This window comes from Meriones unguiculatus, chromosome 1 (assembly GCF_030254825.1).
Source record: "Meriones unguiculatus strain TT.TT164.6M chromosome 1, Bangor_MerUng_6.1, whole genome shotgun sequence".
Lineage (NCBI taxonomy): Eukaryota > Metazoa > Chordata > Mammalia > Rodentia > Muridae > Meriones > Meriones unguiculatus.
Window position 1 is genome coordinate 195,835,375 of NC_083349.1, and position 19,560 is coordinate 195,854,934.

Sequence of the window (19,560 nt, forward strand, 5' to 3'; positions counted from 1 at the left end):
CAGAACCTGAGTTACAGCCAGTTATGAGCAACCAAGTGGGTGCTGGAAACTGAGCCCGAGTCCTCTAGCAGAGCAGTCGGGGCTTTTAAGCAAAGAGCTGTCTCTCCAACCCCTTAAAGCCTAGTTTTCTTTTTTTTTTAATAAATCTTCTTTTAAAGGTCCTTAGTTTTCTTATTAAGATCTTGTAGGTTGTTTTTTTGTTATTGCTGGTGAGTTTTTTTATTTCAGTTTTTGAAATTCAAATGCCATTACATCATTTCCTCCTTCCTTTTCCTCCCTCTAGCCTCTCTCATGGACCCTCCTCTTTTTCTTTAACTGTTGTTACATATATATATATATATTTCTAAATACATCACTACAACTGGTTCAGAGTCTGTACTGTTGCTTCTATGTGTATTAGCTCAGAGCTGACCGTTTGCTATTGGATTCCCTGGTGTGGATCTCAACAAATATTCTGCCTTCACCTTCAGAAACCAGACCAACACTACACTGAGGTAGTGTGTTGAGCTGTGCTGTGCCAATAAGCTATTCTGAAAACTTAACTCTAGAACTGGCACTGGGCTATGGTGTAAGTATTTTGGAATGATAGAGAAAGGAAAAATGGAGGTTGGAATTCTGCAACAATGCTCAAGTCTTATCTTCTTAAGGAAAAGCCAACAAATTAATTTTATTGTTAAGGATTCAACAGTCCCATCATATCTCTTATGGAGGTAACTATTCCATAGGAAGAGAAACTATTGTGGGAAAGCTAGAATATTAACATACATAAGCATGAAAAGTAAATATTGATACCTACATTTAGAGGTCACATTATTAATCTGCTCATCACCTTATATTTATCAGACTTAAAACCCACTGGAAATTATATTCAACAGACTTCTAAAGTATGATTTAAAGCATTTAACATGGTTTTAAAATATTATCCTGATAAAAACAGCTGAGTGAGACTACGAACTCTAAGCCTGTTGTGAAGATTAGAAATCCTTATTTTTTCCAAAGAATAATGACTTTGCACGTGAAGAACTTGTGCTCTCTACTCAGCACTGTTCTCCATATTCCCTCCCTTCTGAACAGTACTGAGTGACTCAGCAATCTATCTGCCTGCACAGAATATCCATTACTCACGCACGCCTCAGCCCCAGCCCCCTGCCGGCATAGAACGTCTATTTCCATGACTCAGCCTTCTGCCTGATAGAAGTCTATTACTCGGGCTATTCTTAGCGACTCTTCCTACAGAGGAATAAGGAAGAAGCAAGGGGAAGACACAGTGTACTAACACAGGACAAAGAGGACTGAAAGAAAACCATTTTTATTCTTGTTTTTGTTATTTAAAAAAGTTAAGTACAATACATGTAGCAGAAATTATTTGGAAAGTTATAAATGAATTTATTGTGCATGTTTGAGAACAGGAAAAAGAAAATAGTAGTCTTTTTCATTAAAAGACTAAATTAATTCCAAACTAACTGTTCTAGCCTTCATTTTGTAATACAGATTCACATACATTATCCAAAGCTGTAACTACTAAGCCATCATATACAGCACTCCAATCATACACTTATTTAAGTGCAAAAACAAAACAAAACAAAAAAAAAACAAAACTGTTCATGTTTTTGAAAGGCATTACTATTCTTATCTGCTTTTTTATTTTTCTACCCTTTCTATGGCAATTAATATCAATCAATCTAGCTGCATTCTGCTTTTTTGATCTGATTTTTATCTATATACTGTGTCATCTCACCAAGGGAAAAAATCAAGGAGGCATTAAAAAACCATACTAGAAAGTAGGTGCCAGTATGCTAACTAGGGGGATTCCCAACCTTGCACTCTAGAAGCTCTACTTTAATAGCTATGAGGAAAAGGACACAGCATCTCCATGTCATAATCAGTGGCCTTCCTGCATTTGAATGTGTCCCTGAAATTTATATGACAAGCTAGATCTAAAAATGAAGTTTTTAAAAAGTGATGAACATGGCACCTGACACACACACCTCAAGCCTCCAGCAAAGCTGCAGGAAGACACAAACTCAACTCAAGTTTCGTAGTGTTCCGACTATCCCAGGGCACCGAGCTCTACAGACATGATTACTACGAGGAAGACTGAGCTGCAATGACGAGGCATCGAGCGAAGAACTGCTAAGGCAGTGGCGGGGAGAGTAATGCAGTGCAGGTACGAACAGCTCTCCTGAGAAATTACTAGAGACCTAGGGGAAACGTGGCACCAGGAGGGAAGGATCTTGGAAGCTTATGGAAAACATGACACACAACTTCTACAAGAAAAAAAAAGGCAATTACTGAAAATTCAATAGTTAAGACTGAAAATCTAATTAAATAAGAGTTTTTTTTTTTTTTAAATCAATTTCAAGGTGTAACTACAGAAGTAATAAGAAAGCAGAGATGCACCTGGGAGAAATTAGAATGACAGAAATTATAAAGAGAGATTAGGATGCAATGTAATGGGAAGGCCTGCACTATATTCTGAGGGTTTAGTAGAAAGAAAATCGGAGACTGTTTATGAAAATGCAGATACAGAATGTTCCCGTAGGTTTGTTAACAAAAATCACCACTATGGTCAAATCTCTCCAGCAAGTGGGAAAATGCAGATGAAGAACCTGTGAAGGCACGCTACCCTAGAGAAGTTTTAGTGGCAACTGAAGGAATGCTTGTGGTTTACCTACTCATTCTTTTACACATTCCTACACACTAAGAGGAGAATTATACAAAGAAAATATACTGAAAATTTCAAAATATCATAGAGTACGAGTCTACGAGAAAACTTAGAGCACAGCCGTAGACAAACACATGGAAGAAAAGAATGGGTCCAGAAAAACTTATTTTCAATTATCAGATATTTCCACAAACATGAAAGTTTATTTTCAAGGAGAAATAGGTCTTTTAAATAAAACATAGCCAAGAAAACAGGTGTCTATATGTGGATAAAATGAAAAGTTAATTAAGGGTGGCTCATGGTCCTGAATGAAGACGTAAAGCTGTAAACCTAGAAGGAGACAGGACAGCAGAGCCACGACCGCACTGGGAATAAGCGCCTCAGACAGGACACAGCAGACACTGATGGCAGAGGAGGCCAAGCGCCAGACGACACCACAAAACCCGGAAGCTTCCACACACCAAAGAGTTTGTAAAAAGTGAAAAGGACAAGCCATGGAAAATGTACTCTCTGTAGACATACAGATAGGTACTAGGGTAAAGAGAGAGACAGACAGACAAATAGAGAAAGACACCGTGGCAGAGAGACAGAGAGATAGATATAGGACACACACACACACCCGCACACACAGCGATCCAAGGGCCGATCTAGAATGTGAGGTAACTTGTACCATCAACAGTCTAGACTAAAGCTTTACCACAGATGACGACGAGATGCCTGAAAGACACTCAGCGCCTTTAACCCATCAAGGAAATGCACATCTAAAACCATGAGAATTACAGATTCGAATCACAGGTGCTCAGTGCCAACTGTCTCTGATAAATTTAGCATTTCCACTAAATTCAGACAGTTTCTGATAAATTCAGACATTCATGTGACATAGAAAAAGGGCCTGGGCTGGAGAGATGGCTCAGGGGTTTAGAGCACTGTCTGCTCTATCAGAGGTCCTGAGTTCAATTCCCAGCAACCACATGGCGGCTCACAACCATCTATAATGTGATCTGATGCCCTCTGTCATATAGGCATGTGCTCGTGTATAAATAAATAAATCTTAAAAAAAAAGAAAGGAAAAAGGCCTTAGGCCCACATAAATCAATAAATAAATAAATACATGGCTATCCATAGCGACTTGTGCTAGCCAAAAATATAGAGAGAAAATTAGAAAACAAGCAAGCAAATGCTATGGCGGCTTTCTCCAGTGCAACCCAACCTAACGGCTTTCTCCGGTGGAGCCCAATCTAGCAATTAAAAACTCTGAGAAACACAAATTGATGACCATTAAAACATAGCAAGTGTGGGAAAGAATCTATGTTTACCTAACTATATGCTACGCAACGGCCTGGCAGCTAATGACAGAGTATAATCTTGGTGTGTGCAGACCACACACTCAAGCTTACATCCAGTCTGTGGTGTCCATCCAATAACAAAACCAACTAAGACTAAATTTTCAAGCCTGCATCCCCGCTATGACATATGTGGCTGTATACACTTTATATAAAGTACAAATGTAGACAAAATTATCCAGAGACAGATACCAGAGTACCTCTGGGGGATGGACAGCACTGACTAGAAAAGGGGTAAGGGAGAGCTTTCTAGAATAATGGAAACATTTCAGACATCTTGCTCTGTCTGGGAGTTTCAACAAAATGCAAACACTTTGGCTTGTACAGCTGGGATGCTCTATTTTATTGCATCTAGATTATTACTCAGTCAGGTCTGGAGAAAGGCCGTGGGCACTGTGGGAGCGTGGAGGATGCAGCACGCTGCAGAGGTTCCTTCCTGTCTGCAGGAGCGGTCCCCAAGCAGTCACAGCGCCTTCTGTGTGCGATGATATGCACACATAAATAAATAAATAAATAAAGCAGAGCTGGGGAGAGTGCACTGTGCCCGGCTGCTCGGGCCAAGCCTGATGACCTGAGTTTGATCCCTGAGACCAATATGATGTTAAGAGAGAGCTGACTCTTGCTAAATTGTTCTCTGACCGCTACGCCCATTCGGAGACACAATCCCCACTCCCCTATCAGCTCCACAAAATAAGAATGGAAAAAATTAAATAAATTATGCAAAATATGAACTATTGGCTTCTTACTTTGCAACTTCCTTCATCCATTTCAGGGGGTTGCTCATTTTCTCCTCCTTCCCGCTGCACTACTTAGCCTCACTCAGTGACAGCGCAGAGCAGCTCCGCGAACACATGGCTGCAACCCTTCCGCCATATTTGATGTTTAATTATAGGAGTAGACGAAGTGTGGTCATTTCCAAGAAAACCCACCTATTCTACCAACACTAGGCTGAGGTTCTCACTGCTCTAGTCCTGTCCCTTTTGAAGACAGTCACATTTCACTTCTGCAAAGCACTAGCCTGTCAGTTTGGAGACTCTCAGTGTGGACTTGCCTAAAGCATCCTGGTCATTAGAGTAAGCTCATGTGCTTTGGCGAGGGCCATCACAGAAGGAAGGAATGCTGAGTTCTCAGCACTCAAGGATTCAAAGAATGTGCAGCCCCTTAAAAACCAACGCAGTTTGAGACTGTGTGTAAGTTGGAGAAAGCGGGCCATAGGCTGCTTGTGATTGTTGCGTGTATTTGGACTAAAGACCTGGGGAGACACACAGCGCATGCTCCTATGGTGCTCCTCGGGAAAGCTGTGAGCAACACACAATGATGGAAGGAACAATGCCAGGAAGAAATATAAATTTCAAAATTATATTTTCTAGAACATAATTTCAAAATATTGGTCATGCACTAGACAAATACTGATGACATGCGAGGTACTATAATAAACTTCAAAGAACCCATTAAATTAGAAAAGAACGTTATGATAAAATGAATAAGAAAATTGCATATTTCAAACATTAAAAATACACTCCAGGGGCTTGGGAAGGGGTCTCAGTGGTAACCCGTTTGCTGTGAAAGCAGGACCTGAGCTCAACTCTCCAGCATCCGTGTAGACGTGCACACCTGTAACCCAGCGCCGTGGGGTCGAGACGAACAGACTCTGCACGTTCTCTGAGCGGTCTGCCTAGACCATGCAGTGAGCCTCAAGTCCAAAGAGACAGCCTAACTCAGAACCCGGATAGAAAGTGACGGAAAAACACACAGTGTCCTCCTCTGGCCTCTGCATGCTCACCCTCACCTCCACACTCCAAACTGTGTGTATGTGTGTGTGTATGCACACATACAGAAACATACATACATACATACATATATATGCATGTATGTGTGTGTGTAGACATATATTCCCCAAACACATGCAGCTCAAACATAGAGCTTAGAAAACACTTTGAATTAAATAATAAAGATAAGAAAATTCAAGGGGCCGGAGGCAGGGCACTTGCCTAACGTGGGGCTCCACGGGTTTAATCCCAGCACTAAGGGAAAAAGACTGGATTTTATTTTTTTAATTTAAAAAATGTATAGTGTATACATGTGTGTGTTCATGCATATATGCATGTGTAAGTGTGTGTGTGTGTGTGTGTGTGTGTGTGTGTGCAGGTTCCAAAGACTGGACTCAGGTCTGCAGAGTGAGCCATCTTGCAAGGAAAACATCACACATTTTTAAACAACCCTACTGTTGACACAGACTTCCTCCTGCAAGGAGCTCCATACAATAACAGACAGACCGCAGGGGCCTTGGCCGAGGCCTACAGGTATGAGGACTGCTGCTTCTAGCCTGACCCAAGAAAGACAGCAAGACCCTGTCTCAAAAGACAAAGACTTTATACAATGTACGCTCTGTAGTCAAAAAACAAAGGTGGTTCTTAGAAAAACGTTATATCTATAAATGCTGAAATTATAAAAATAAAAACTAAATATTAAATGTCCAACACAGGAAAATAACACGGAACAAGAGAGATGAGAACAAAATTATGCATTTTAAAGATTACAAATGGGTTCAGAAAACCCAAAAGCTGTTTTTAAACTACTGTTAAGCAATCTTAATCAAGAAAAAATAAAGCATAAAAAAGCATTAGAAGTGATGGAGGCGAGGCAGAAATACAGATAGAGTGACCAAAATGAAAACAACTACAACTAGTGTCCTTATAGTAAAGGAAGCTATCAAAACAGCCAAGACTGCCCAGGCAAAGTCAAAATCACCCAGCCAATTTCCCAACTAACTTCTACTAAATGTCTAAGGAAGGCTCTTTACCTCACAGGTGGAGATTTCTAAGTAGAGAAGCAAAGTGGGAAACCAAAGAATGTGCAAGAGAGAGGCCCTCTGCAATCCCCACTCAGACGGGCAGAGCAGCATGGTATCAGTACCCGAAGAGTAAGAGGGAATGGAATTGTGGGTCATGTCATGAACCATAGACATAACTCTTACAAACAACCTGAGCAAAAGCCTCTAGGACTGTGTACAAACTACAGCCTAGAATATGAGAACAGGTAAGTTTGTAGGATATGATGGATCCATATCCCAACCAAAGGTGTGAAGTGGATCTAGACAGGTCTGAGATGCTCCTCCTTAATTGAGGCTTGCAAAATACGTTGATATGGAATGGATCCTCTCTTATTCACGTGGCTTATCTTTAGCTTTGTCTCAGACTAGGTACTTTCATAATCTACACATATAAAAATTAACTTGCAGCACATTATACTGATGTAACTTTTATCCATGTAAGTGCAAATTATCTGACTGAGTGAAACTGATGATGGTTCTGTAGACACACAAGGTTTTTACAGTTTGCATCCATCTGTGAATTTATTGTAGCATTCCTTATCTGAATACAAAAGTGTGGTTCTGTGGACACACAAGGTTTTTACGGTTTGCATCCATCTGTAATTTACTGTAGTATTCCTTATCTGAATAGAAAAGTGTGGTTCTGTGGACACACAAGGTTTTACAGTCTGCATCCATCTGTAAATTTACTGTAGCATTCCTTATCTGAACACAAAAGTGTGGTTCTGTGGACACACAAGGTTTTACAGTCTGCATCCATCTGTAATTTATTGTAGCATTCCTTATCTGAATAGAAATGTGTGGTTCTGTGGACACACAAGGTTTTACAGTCTGCGTCCATCTGTAATTTACTGTAGCATTCCTTATCTGAATAGAAAAGTGTGGTTCTGTGGACACACAAGGTTTTACAGTCTGCATCCATCTGTAATTTACTGTAGCATTCCTTAACTGAATAGAAAAGTGTGGTTCTGTGGACACACAAGGTTTTACAGTCTGCATCCATCTGTAATTTATTGTAGCATTCCTTATCTGAATAGAAATGTGTGGTTCTGTGGACACACAAGGTTTTACAGTCTGCATCCATCTGTAATTTATTGTAGCATTCCTTATCTGAATAGAAATGTGTGGTTCTGTGGACACACAAGGTTTTACAGTCTGCATCCATCTGTAATTTATTGTAGCATTCCTTATCTGAATACAAAAGTGTGGTTCTGTGGACACACAAGGTTTTTACAGTCTGCATCCATCTGTAATTTATCGTAGCATTCCTTATCTGAATAGAAATGTGTGGCTGCTCAAGTTGTCTTACAAACCAGTTCTCAGATCTCACTGGTTCCTCTGTTCATTAATGAGTCAAATAAATCCTTCACATCTGATCAAAAAAAAAAACAAAAAACAGAATGACCTAAAAGTCACAAAAATTAATTTACATGCTCCATAAAGGGTGAATCTAATATTACTTATGTAAGAGTTATAGAAAATATTTTAATAAAATTCAATTATCATTCATAATATAAACTCAAAGTAAATTAAATATAGAAGACAGCTTCTTGGGATGGAGAGATGTTGAGTGCTCGTGCTGTGAACATGAGGACCTGAGTCTGAATCTCCAGCCCCAACAGACAACGCTGGCATGGTTGTGCACATCTGTGTCTCCATCAAGGCGGCACAGCTGGGGCGTGAGGGCAAGAGCGCTCTAAGTCCTGTTCAGCTCTGAATGCACACCGATGGGCACTCACACACTCGCATGCACGCACCACACACACTTTCAGACTGATAGATGCCAGCTGTAAAGTGATTAATAATACTAATGTATGCAGGAGGTCAATATGGCCGCAGTTTTCTTTAACCAGCTAGTTCCCCAGTGACTGACACAAAGAGACTATGATTTATTATTAGGCTGTATGCACTATGCTGGGCAGGTTCAGAGCTATTCTAACACTACTACCTTTAAAATGCACATAAATGTCCGTCACTTGCCAATCTGATGACTCCCAGGCAGCTTCTGCTCCATCAATCTGTCCTTAGGGTGAACGTCTCTTGGCCACATCCAATCCAGAGCTCCTTCCTTCTTTCTCTTCTCCCTCCTCCTTCTCCTCCCAGCCTTGTGGTCCCTCTTAGACCCCCAGCCTGGGAACCTAAACTCCGCCTACTTCTCTTTTGCCCAGCTATAGGCTGTCAGCTACTTTATTTAACCAGTCAGAGAATACTGATGAGCAAAGTCACATAAAGTCAAGTACACCACATCGTTTGCATGTGAGAACACAATCTGGGTGGCAATGGATCTTGGGAGCCAGTAATTAGCGTTAGAATACACAGCACCAGACCAGCCACCAACAGCCAGCCAATGAATGTAGCTGGTGACAGATGTTCTTTATATCAGGAATAACCCAAGAATCCACTTGCCCTTTCGCTTCGTTCGGCCTTGTGCTAAAGGTTCTCCTAAATCAGTGAAGGACAGAACCATCGAGTTGAGTATCTAGCGAGGGGCCTTCACTTAAAGGCTTCTTCCACATTTCCTCACAGGACAAAGGGGCAACAGGCTCCTGCAGGCCTCTCCTCTAGAGAAGTTACTTCTATTTCCCAACTCACTCCCCACCTCCCAAGCCTTCCACAGTGGTGACAGAGTCTCAATAGAAATTTTAGTAGGAGGTGAACTATTGGGCTCTGGACCCTGGAAGAACAGCTGAGGTGCCCTTGAAGCAAGGCAGACCTGACCTCCAGGTTCTCCCAGCATTCCTCTGTCCCTCCCTGCTATAAGGTGTGGCTGTGGCTGGCATACCCTGCCCTCTAGTCTGAACTCTCCAGCAGTGGGGGGGAGGGAGAGAGGAGAAGGGAGCTTCCCCTCCCCCAGAGGCTCTTCACTACATAAACCACACATTTTGGTTCCCTCCTCTTCTTTCTGCATTTCTTTTCTCTCTTCTCTCTCTCTCCCTCTCTCTCTGCATGTGCACTGTTCTGTCTCCCCCTGCATGGTGACTTCTCCTCAGTCACCATTCTTCAGGACCAGTGAACCCATTGACAGCCGCTCCCCAATAAACCGGCATTTATAACTCTAACTTGTCTTGAATTAGCTCATTTCACTGCTGAATGATTGCTGCCAAGCCTCACTCTAGCTCATGCTGATCTGGAACCCACCATGTAGCCGAGCTGTACTTAACCTCACAGTGAACCTCATCAGCCTCCCAATAGCTGGGAGGATAGGCCTAGTACCACACCCAAGTTGTAATTTGTAAAAGGGAACAACACCATGGAAACGAAGAAGATATTTAGCTTGACACTGAGCCAATTTCCAAGAAAAGCCTGGCAAACAAACATGAGACCCTGAATGCAGAGAGTCTCTGCTCACGAGGGTCAAGTAACGTGTCCCTTCCCCAATAGAAACACACTAAGGTGAGCACATTCTCAGAAATCAACAAAGCAGGAGCGTTGTCCCAGACAGATCTACATTTTAGGCGAACTTTGGAAGGCCTAAGAGATCACCCTGAGCAGAGGGACTCATGGGGGACCACAGAGGGAGGCTGCTCTTGACTCCGTTCACGGTGACGGGAGGCCATGGCAGTCACAGTCAGGACATGCAAAGATCAGGCCTGGGCTGCATCATGACACACAGCAGGTGGGTGTGTGATTAAACACCTGTCCAACAGCAATTCCTGAACCAACTGCTCTTGCACATAAACACACATGCAGCCAGAGAAGACCCTAAAGAAGGCGTCTCCACAGGCGCTCCAGACCTGCTCTCTCATCAGCAAGCACTAGTGTAGGGTGGGAACCAGACGGCGCTTCTTCTAGGAAGATGGTTAGTAACGGCCACAACAGAAGAAAACAAAGTCCTCTACCCACAAAGTAGAATCTTTATTTCAGCAATTACCAAGTAAGCCAGACGGTTCCCTTACACTCATCCTGAAGGAACATGCAGTGTGTTCAGTCCAACAAGTTACACAGTCTAGCGACCAGCTGAGGGAGAGACGCCCCTTTAAAGAAGGGCTCAAACACCAACCCACTACCCAACAAGAGCTTCCACTTTAAAGTTAGCAGTCAACGGGCTGGGGGTCTTTCAGTGGCAGAGCATTTTCCTAAAGACTACCAGTTAGAGCTGGAGAGATGGCTGAGTGGTCCAGAGAATGCAATCTCAGAGGACCAGGGTTCGGTTCCAAGCACCCATGTCAGACAGCTCACGACCAACGTAACTCCCACTTAAGAGATGTGATGCCTCCAGCTCTGGCCTCCTCCGGCATCTGTACTCACACTTAAAATTAATAAAAAATAAATCTTAAAGAATCACTAGCCATTAAATAGGGGGAAAGCCAGGTATGGTGGCGTACACCTGTAAGCCTGGGATGTGGAGGCTGGAGCATTGGGGGTGGGGGCAATCCTTGGCTAGAGAGAATTTAAAGGTCAGTGTGGGCTCCATGAGACCCTGTCTCACCCCAAATCTCAAAGAATAAGCATGATAACTGACTCTAAGGACAGAAAAAGATGAAGAAAAAAAAAATGTAACCTCAGATGTTAAAGTCTTTTGGATTTTGAAAGCAAAGGTTGCATACCAGGCATGGTAGCGCTTACCTTTAATCCCAGCCCTCAGCAGGCACAGGCAGGTAGACCCATGTGTGCTCCAGGACTACCAGAGCTACACAGGAAGACTGTGCCTCCAAAAAAGAAAAGAAAAACAACAACAACAACAATCAAAAAAAACTGGAGTACCCTTAGAACTTATTTGAACTACACCCTAATGCACCCTTACATGTGTATTCAGGTCCTGTGCTACATGCATGACAGTTTCCTCTCCACAAGAGCACAAGATGCTGTTGCCGTCGCAGCTGCTGCAGAGACAAGCGGAGACAACCCCCAGGGCTAGCCATGAGTCCCTGGATGAGCAGCATGCACTTTCCAAGGAAAGCCAAAATCCAGGCAGGAACATGCCAGGTCAACAGATTCTGCCCCCAGCTGAGGGAGCTTTTTTGGTGCTTCCCACCCCAGTGTCCTGAGGACAGACCGAGTCCTGACTGAGCAACTGGTGAAGACTCAGCAATTCAGCAACGCAATCCAATCTGGAAGCTTTGGAAGCAAACAGCCCCACCCCACCACTCTCTCCAACCTGGGAGGACTTGGCAACTCCAATATTTCATCAATCTGGGGAGGACCCGACACAACTCAGAAATTCTAGAATAAACCCATGTCTTAGAAAAGATTCTGAAAGTATCTGACCTTCCAGAAGACGCGAGCGCTAGCTGCCTTGGATCTTCCAGGAAAAGACAAAGTGAAACCAATCTGTGCGGGAAGCTTGGCAACAAGACATCATCTGTCCCCCAGTCTGCATTCCAGAGGACACACTGTATTCTGTGCTAACGAAGGGGTTCCATTAGGGTGTGCCTCTGAAAGTGCTTGAATGACATCTTTTTTAGAGAAGCCCAAAAGCAGTTTACTACAGAGTTGAAACAAAGGAAACTTTTGAATGATGACAATGTCAAGCCCAGCTGGCCAGCGTCACACCACAAAGCTGAAGGTGTCTTTCTAGTGCCTTCCTCCTTTGTGTCAGCAGGTAAGGCCTCCATCCCAAGCTCCTATTTAACTGATTACTTCTAGCAAAACCATCAAGTCCTTCTACAGGGGTGGGCAAAAGTAGGGGCAGGCGCCTGAGGGTGCTGGGAATTGAACCCACTTCCTAATGCCACAGCAGGAGCCCAAGTTCTTGTCGTGAAGTGAGAAAGAAAGCACCCCATGACGTAAGCCCCAATGGTATTACAGCCAACACAGCACAACAGCTGAGCCCAGTGGTTCTCATCCTTCCCCATGCTGCGACCCTTTTCCACAGCGCCTCATGTTGCGGTGACCCCAACCATGAAATTAGCTCGTTGCTACTTCACAACTGTAATTTTGCTAGTTATGAATCGTAATGTAAATAACTGATATTCAGGAAAGGGTCATTTGACCTCCAAAGGGGGTCCACAGGTTGAGAACCACTGGCCAAGTTGGTCTTCGAGCTCAGGTTTTGTTCCTACATGTATCTCTTTCCACTCTGTTCACACAGTAATCTAAGCTGGCATGTACTTTTTTAGAGCCAGCAAGCCAAAAGAGACACAGACAACAATAAAGCCCAACTACTTCACTTTAGACAAATCTGAACTCAGACCCAGAAAGTTCCATTGTTTCATTCAGGGTCACATGAGTGATTAGAGGCGAAGCTAATCACTCAGAACCAGGCCTCTGTGGTCTTGCACTCTTCCCTTTACATCAAGAGGCCTCCTTAGCACCGCCAAGCGGAACATATAGGCCTCTCACTATATGTTCCTTTCCCTCTGTGCCTCTCCTGGGAGCACAATTCCTTAGCTGTCACTCACCAACAGCCTTTGTAATCCTCTCTAATTCAGTATCCACAGCAAAGGGATGAGGAGTCAGTGTCTGCAAACACTAGCCGCTTCCTTCAGAGCTAATGTTTCCACCATTTTTTATTTCATATGTATCTTTTAAAACAGAAAACAGCTTTCCAGATCAACATATTACAAAGGTTTATAATTACATTTACAATTAGATTCAGAAAAGCCTAAATAACTTCAGGCTCCAGCATTGCAGGTGGAACGCTGAACGCTTACATCACTTCCCTGGGAGAGAAGCACCTGGGACCCCCAGCGGTACTCACCACAAAGGTGATCTGATTGTGCCGAAGGTTAAGTTCCGTCAGTGAATCCAGACCATTGAGGTTGTCGACGTGACTCAAGAGGTTCCTGGCAAGGTTTAAAACTCTCAAGTCAGACAAGTGATTAACATTTTCAATTTTGGAAATCTGTAAAAAAATTAAGATAAAATAAAATAAGAGGAGCATGATTAGCATATATATGTTATAGAACTCCAAAAATAAAATATTCAAGTCACCAGATTTAGTGCAAGTTTAGGTGGTGACATTTAAAGTCCTCTCATGTTGCAAGTCTTATGAAGTTATTTAACTTGTAATATTAGCTAAGGCTCCTGGTTGATAATTTGACCATGATAAACATGTGAAGTAAATTTCCTCAATAATGAGTTCCTTTGGAGCAGCTCTAAGGCTGCCGGGTCCTCTGTCTATACACCGCCTGTCACACAGACACTGACTCTGGCCCCAAGCCACAGCACAGATAAAGCCTCTCTGTGCACAAGCAAAAGACGGGACTGACTTAAGACTGCCAGGACCTTGTCAGGGGAGGAGTCTGAGTGAAGAGAGTGAGGAAGCAGGAGCCTCAGTGGGAAAAGCTAGGACAGGAGGGGACAGTGCTCAGCTAGGTTGCAATGGCAGGCCTGGCCTGCAGAACACAACAACTTAGGGTGGGGAAGCCTCCCAGTCACATGAGCACGGCCTCCGAGGAGCCCCACTTCTCACCCTGAAGGGAGGCAGCACAGCACAATGTCCAGCCCCCTTGCTGCTGCTCAGCCAGCACAGCACAACGGGATGAGTGTCTCCGACACCGGAAGGGGTACTCATGCCTCTCCACAGGACAGCCTTAAGAACCAGTGGGTCACTCAAGGAACCCTTTTCATTAAGGGGTACATTTCAGGGACTGGAGAACCCTTAGAGTGGAGAGAGTTCGAGGATGCTGCAGAACACCAGACTTCAGTTACCGGCACCCACATGGAGGCTCACAACTGCTTGGAGTTCCAGCTCCAGGGTACCGATGCCCTCTTCTGGTATGTGCACCCACACACACCTTTTTTTTTTTTTAAGCACAGATTCCACCATCAGAGGATATGAATTTGCTCATTTCTATGGCTATAGCAACTTGTTTCTTTTGTTTTTGTTTTTGTTTTTTTTTTTTTTTTTTTTGGTTTTTCAAGACAGGGTTTCTCTGTACAGCTCTGGCTGTCCTGGAACTCACTCTGTAGAACAGGCTGGCCTTGAACTTACAGAGATCTGCCTGCCTCTGCTGAGACTAAAGGTGTGTGCCATCATGCTGGCTTCAATTTGGTATTTTTGTAGTCTAACATTTTAAAGCATATGTTTTCTAAAAGAATCTCTTTTTAGATTCATAATGCAGTTTCCATGGTGTTATCTAGATTTTTTGCAATCAGCAAACATCATCAATATTCTTTCTAGGCTCAAGAAGAGACTTATGTATAAGTATATTATAAATTAAAAATATTTGAAGATTTTTCATCTGAGTTAAAGTGAAATAGTTATATAAAAATTTTACAAGAAATAAAGTTTTGAAGTAGATGACATAACTGGACAAGATACAGAGTAAGATGTTTGGTATTAAATGTATATAGTTTAAATATATGGATTTAATAAAATTTCAACAGAGACTATATAAAAGAAAATCAGTAATGTAAACACAAGCTTGAAAAACTCTCAAAATACAGAGAAAAAGCAGATCTAGGACAGTGAAAGAAATGTGGTATGAAGACAGACACAAACTATAATTTGACAAGAAAAAAAAGCCATGTTTGGAAACAAAGTGAAACTCTCTGGGACTCAGAAAAAATGAGTTACTCTGGCTGTGGTCAGTGTGCCCCACAAGTCCCCACAGAAAGGCTTGTTTCCCAGGGTGCAGATATTGGGAGGTGCCATGAGTATTAAAGAGGTAAGGCTAGAGAAAGGTCATTAGGTCACTGGGGTGTGCCCCTGAAGGGGATTATGGGAGCTCAACCTCCTCTTGCCTTCTCTTTCTTGGTTCAAGATGAGGATATTTTCTCTAGTGATTTTTCCTGGCTTGGCCAGAAGCCCAAGTGCAGCCATCTTGTTTTGGATATGAACCCCTGTGAGCAAAAGCAAACATTTCTTTTCTCCTCAAGTAGTACATACCGGGTATTTTGTTTTAGTGAACAAACTTGACTAAGGTACATGTACAGCATTTCTTCACCCTTCTGCTTAGATTCCTGAACATTCCTTTTAGAAAACATTCCAATTCCTCATATACCTTTGGGGCCTAAAATAGAGCTCCTGTATTTTTGTTACGCTACTCTGAAAACACTGTTAGTTATTGTACATAAGCATTGGTCTATAACTTTAAAACGCTGCACGTATGTGTGTGTACCACATGTGCCCTTGGTGCCTGTGGAGGTCAGAAGAGGGCATTGAATCCCCTAGAACTGGAGTTATGGACGGTTGTGGCCCATGAGGGTGCTGGACATTGAACCTAGGTCCTCTGTAACCATTGAGCCATCTCTTCAGCCTCCTGAATCTATACATTTGTAAAACTATCACTAGGATGTTGTCCAATTTCGCACAACTCCATCAGCCACAGCGATGGTGACACAGCCAGCTGTTCTCTCAGCTGTAGACAAAGTCGCAGACACGGAGACAGCGGCTTCAGGCGAGTGGTATGCAAACGCACACAATGAGTCTGTTGACCTGCTTCCCAGGCAGACAAGATGATGATGGGAACGCTGACTAGGAAAACCTAATTGTGAGCCACACTGGCTGGAGTCCAGGGCTCTGAACCCGGGCAGCTGTGTGCTCCGGTGTGTGGACACAGACAGCTTTTCCACCTGTGGATAAGGAAGGGGCGGTGTCTGCCACCGCAGGAGGAGGTGTTCTCGCTGAGAAAGCTGGCGCTGAAAGAGCAGAACTGAGCACATTTGTACCTGTCTAAAGCATCTGGAGAAGCACACAATCTGGTTCAAAATCTAGACTCGAAACTAGCGCCGATCTCCCCGACTCCTCTGCGTTCCCCACCACTCTCATATAGAAGGCTGAGTCTTGACGTTTCCACTTTGAAATCTTTGTTCAGTCTGGGTCCCCTTGCTACATACCTAGCACTACATGCTCCCATCATGGGATTGTTGTGACTGCTGTTTCCCCTGTGCGGCTCAGTTTTTACCCCCTTGATACAAGCCAGAGTTATCAAGAAAGAGGGACCATCAGCTGAGGAAGTACCTCCAACAAGATGACCTGAAGGAAAGTCTTCTAGGTTTTTTTTTTTTTTTTTTGGATTGGCTAAGGTGGGAGGGGCCAGCCACTGAGTGTGTCCCCATCCCTGAGCAGCTGGTCCTGACTGCTGCAGGAAAGCAGGCTGAGCAAGTAACAGAGAGATCAGCCAGCAGCACTCCTGCAGTCCCTGCTTCGTGGCTGCCTCCAGGCTCCTGTCTGACTTCTGTTCCTGGACTACAGACTTTCGGCTGGAATAAGCCCTTCCCGACCTACAGTGAGTTTGGCCACGGTGTTTACCTCAGCGATAGAAAGAAAACTAAGACATCACCTCCCCATCTCCTTCCACTCTCCCATCTATTTCCTGCCAGAACAGTCCCTTCTCAAGACACTTTTATATCCATAAGACAACTGTGCTGAACAGTATGTTCACTAAGTAATTTTAATTTCTAATGAGGTAGAAACAATCAACATCAGATAATGATGTATTTAGTGATTCTCGTAAAGCACTGTCTTGCTTCATTTTGCCAATCCTGGCTTCACTTGCTACCTGGAACAGAATGACCTGGAGAAAAAGCTGAAACAGTGGGAGGTTAGCTTAACAACCTGCTGGCTACCACACAGGCTTCTCGCTGGCTGCCACGTCAGCATCTGTAAGGCACACTCGCTCCCCACCTTGTTTTAGAGCATAGTGAGCACACAGACTGGACCTGGCATCAAAACGTTGGGAGCTGTCCTGGCTTCCCTCCACTGCTAACACCTCTCTTCACTCTCACCTGCGTCAGAGTGCTTACTCCAGAAAGGTTCCAGCAATGCTAATGAGAGAACTCCAAGGTTCAAAGCTTTCACCGAACTGAAGCTTTGGTTTTATTTATTTTTTTATCACATCTATTCATTTTATTAGGGGAAGGCACGGACAGCCTAGCGTGAGTGTGGGAGGCACACACATGTCCAGTGTGAGTGTGGGTCAGAGAACAGATTGTGGCGTTGGCTCCCTCCTCTCACCATGTGCGTCCAGGACTGGAACTCAGGTTGTCAGGTCCGAGAGCACACGCCTGCCTTTACCTCTGAGCTTTCTCACCCGCCCTGGTGCTAACTTGATGTTTGTACTGACTGGTTCATTTCTTGATATTTTAAGACCCTAATATCACCAAGTCTATCCCTCTTCTCTCTGAAATACACCAAAGTTTTGCTTGCTGAGTAGGAGATTTTGAAAGAAATTTCGTGAATGTCATGTCCTTGTGGGTTTTTTAAGTTGATTTTATCTTGAGCATACTTATTAGTCAGGGTTCTCTACGGAAACAGAACTGATACAATGTATATGTGCTGGCTAGTTTTGTGTCCGCTTGATACAAGCTAGAGTCATCTGAGAGGAAAAGAGCCCTCAGTTGAGAAAATGTTTCCCTAAGATTCAGCTGTAAGGCATGAAATGAGATTTTCATTTCAAATTTCCTCCTCGTGACTACAGAACTTGAGGAACGAAGTGTTTGGTACAAATGCGAGATCTTCAGATCTGACTGTCAGGATGGGGAGGCCGTGCGACACGCCATAGGTGAGGCCATGAAGCACAGAATGTGTTCCCAACAGTGCTCAGCGGGGGGGTGCCGCATGGCCAGAGGACGTGCGTTCATGTGCAGGTGCCCGTGGCTCTCAGAGAATCACACAATGTGTTCATTATTTATATATCCAAACAGTCTTCCTAAGAGTATTACCACAGTAAAAAGCTTTACTTGTAATGATAGTTTTAAAAATAATATGTATGATAGCTGATCTGGTTTTCAAGTTGACTGGATGTGGAATCAGCTAAAATGCAAGCCGATGAGCTCGCGAGGGATCTCTTGATCCACCTACTTGAAGAGGACAGACTCACCCTAACTTGGGGTGGTAGCCCCGATAAATGGAAGAGGGAGACTTCGCTTTTTGCCTGCTTGCCCTCGCTCTTGCTGACAAGGTTTTCTGCCACAGCATCCCTTGACTGATGTTAGAACTAAATTCTCTGGGCTTCAAGTGTAAATTTAAGGCAAGCAGCTCTCTCAGAATCCGCCAAGATTTTGCACCAAACTGGGACTGTGAAACACCCAGCATTGCAGACTGAGCAGTGGAAGACAGCCATTGTTGGACTATGTGAGCCATACTGTATGAGATACTTTAATACATCACACACACACACACACACACACACACACACACACACAGTCTTAGGGTTTCTTTTACTATAATGAAACACCCTGACCAAGCAACCTTGGGGAGGAAAGGGTTTATTTGGCTAACACGTCCTCATTGTAGACCATCATTGAAGAAAGCCAGGAACCTGGAGTCAGGAGCTCATGCAGAGGCCATGGAGGAATGCTGTTTAATGGCTTGCTCCTCATGGTTTGTTCAGCCTGCTTTCTTATAGAACCCAACACCACCAGCTCAGGGACAGCACCACCCACCATGGGCTGGACCCTCCCACATCAATCACTAATTAAGAAAAATGCCTTACAGCTGGATCTTAAACATTTTCTTAGCTGAGGGCTCTTTCCTTTCAGATAACTCTAGCTTGTATCCAGTTGACATAAAACTATATGTCATTACACATTGTATCAGTTCTGCTCCTGTAGAGAACCAACTAGTTAAGTGTGCTACAAGATACAATACCAACTCCTTACTGCACAAAATCAGCTTTAAAACCCCAAAAAGGAGCTGGAGTAATTAAACCACAAAAGCATGATGGTCATGAAATCCAGGACAGCGATGACCTTTGATGAAGAAGCAAGGGGCAGGATGAAGGAGAGGCATGAAGCAGAAGGGAGTCAGTAAGACCACAGTTCACGTGCGAGTTTCGCCCATGTACAAGTTTTCATCACTAGACCCCAGAGTCTACCATGTGGCTGACTTC

The 19,560-nt window shown here is 43.6% G+C and overlaps 1 protein-coding gene across 5 annotated transcripts in view; it reads right to left on the reverse strand.

Moving 5' to 3' along the window:
* Nucleotides 1–19,560, reverse strand: part of Lrrc49 (leucine rich repeat containing 49) — a 97,475-nt gene that overhangs the window by 61,921 nt on the left and 15,994 nt on the right. For all 5 annotated transcript variants that reach the window (XM_021641543.2, XM_021641544.2, XM_021641545.2 and 2 more), the window contains one exon: nucleotides 13,482–13,625. In XM_021641543.2, coding sequence (XP_021497218.1) covers nucleotides 13,482–13,625 — 144 coding nt within the window. The remainder of the gene's footprint in view (nucleotides 1–13,481; nucleotides 13,626–19,560) is intronic.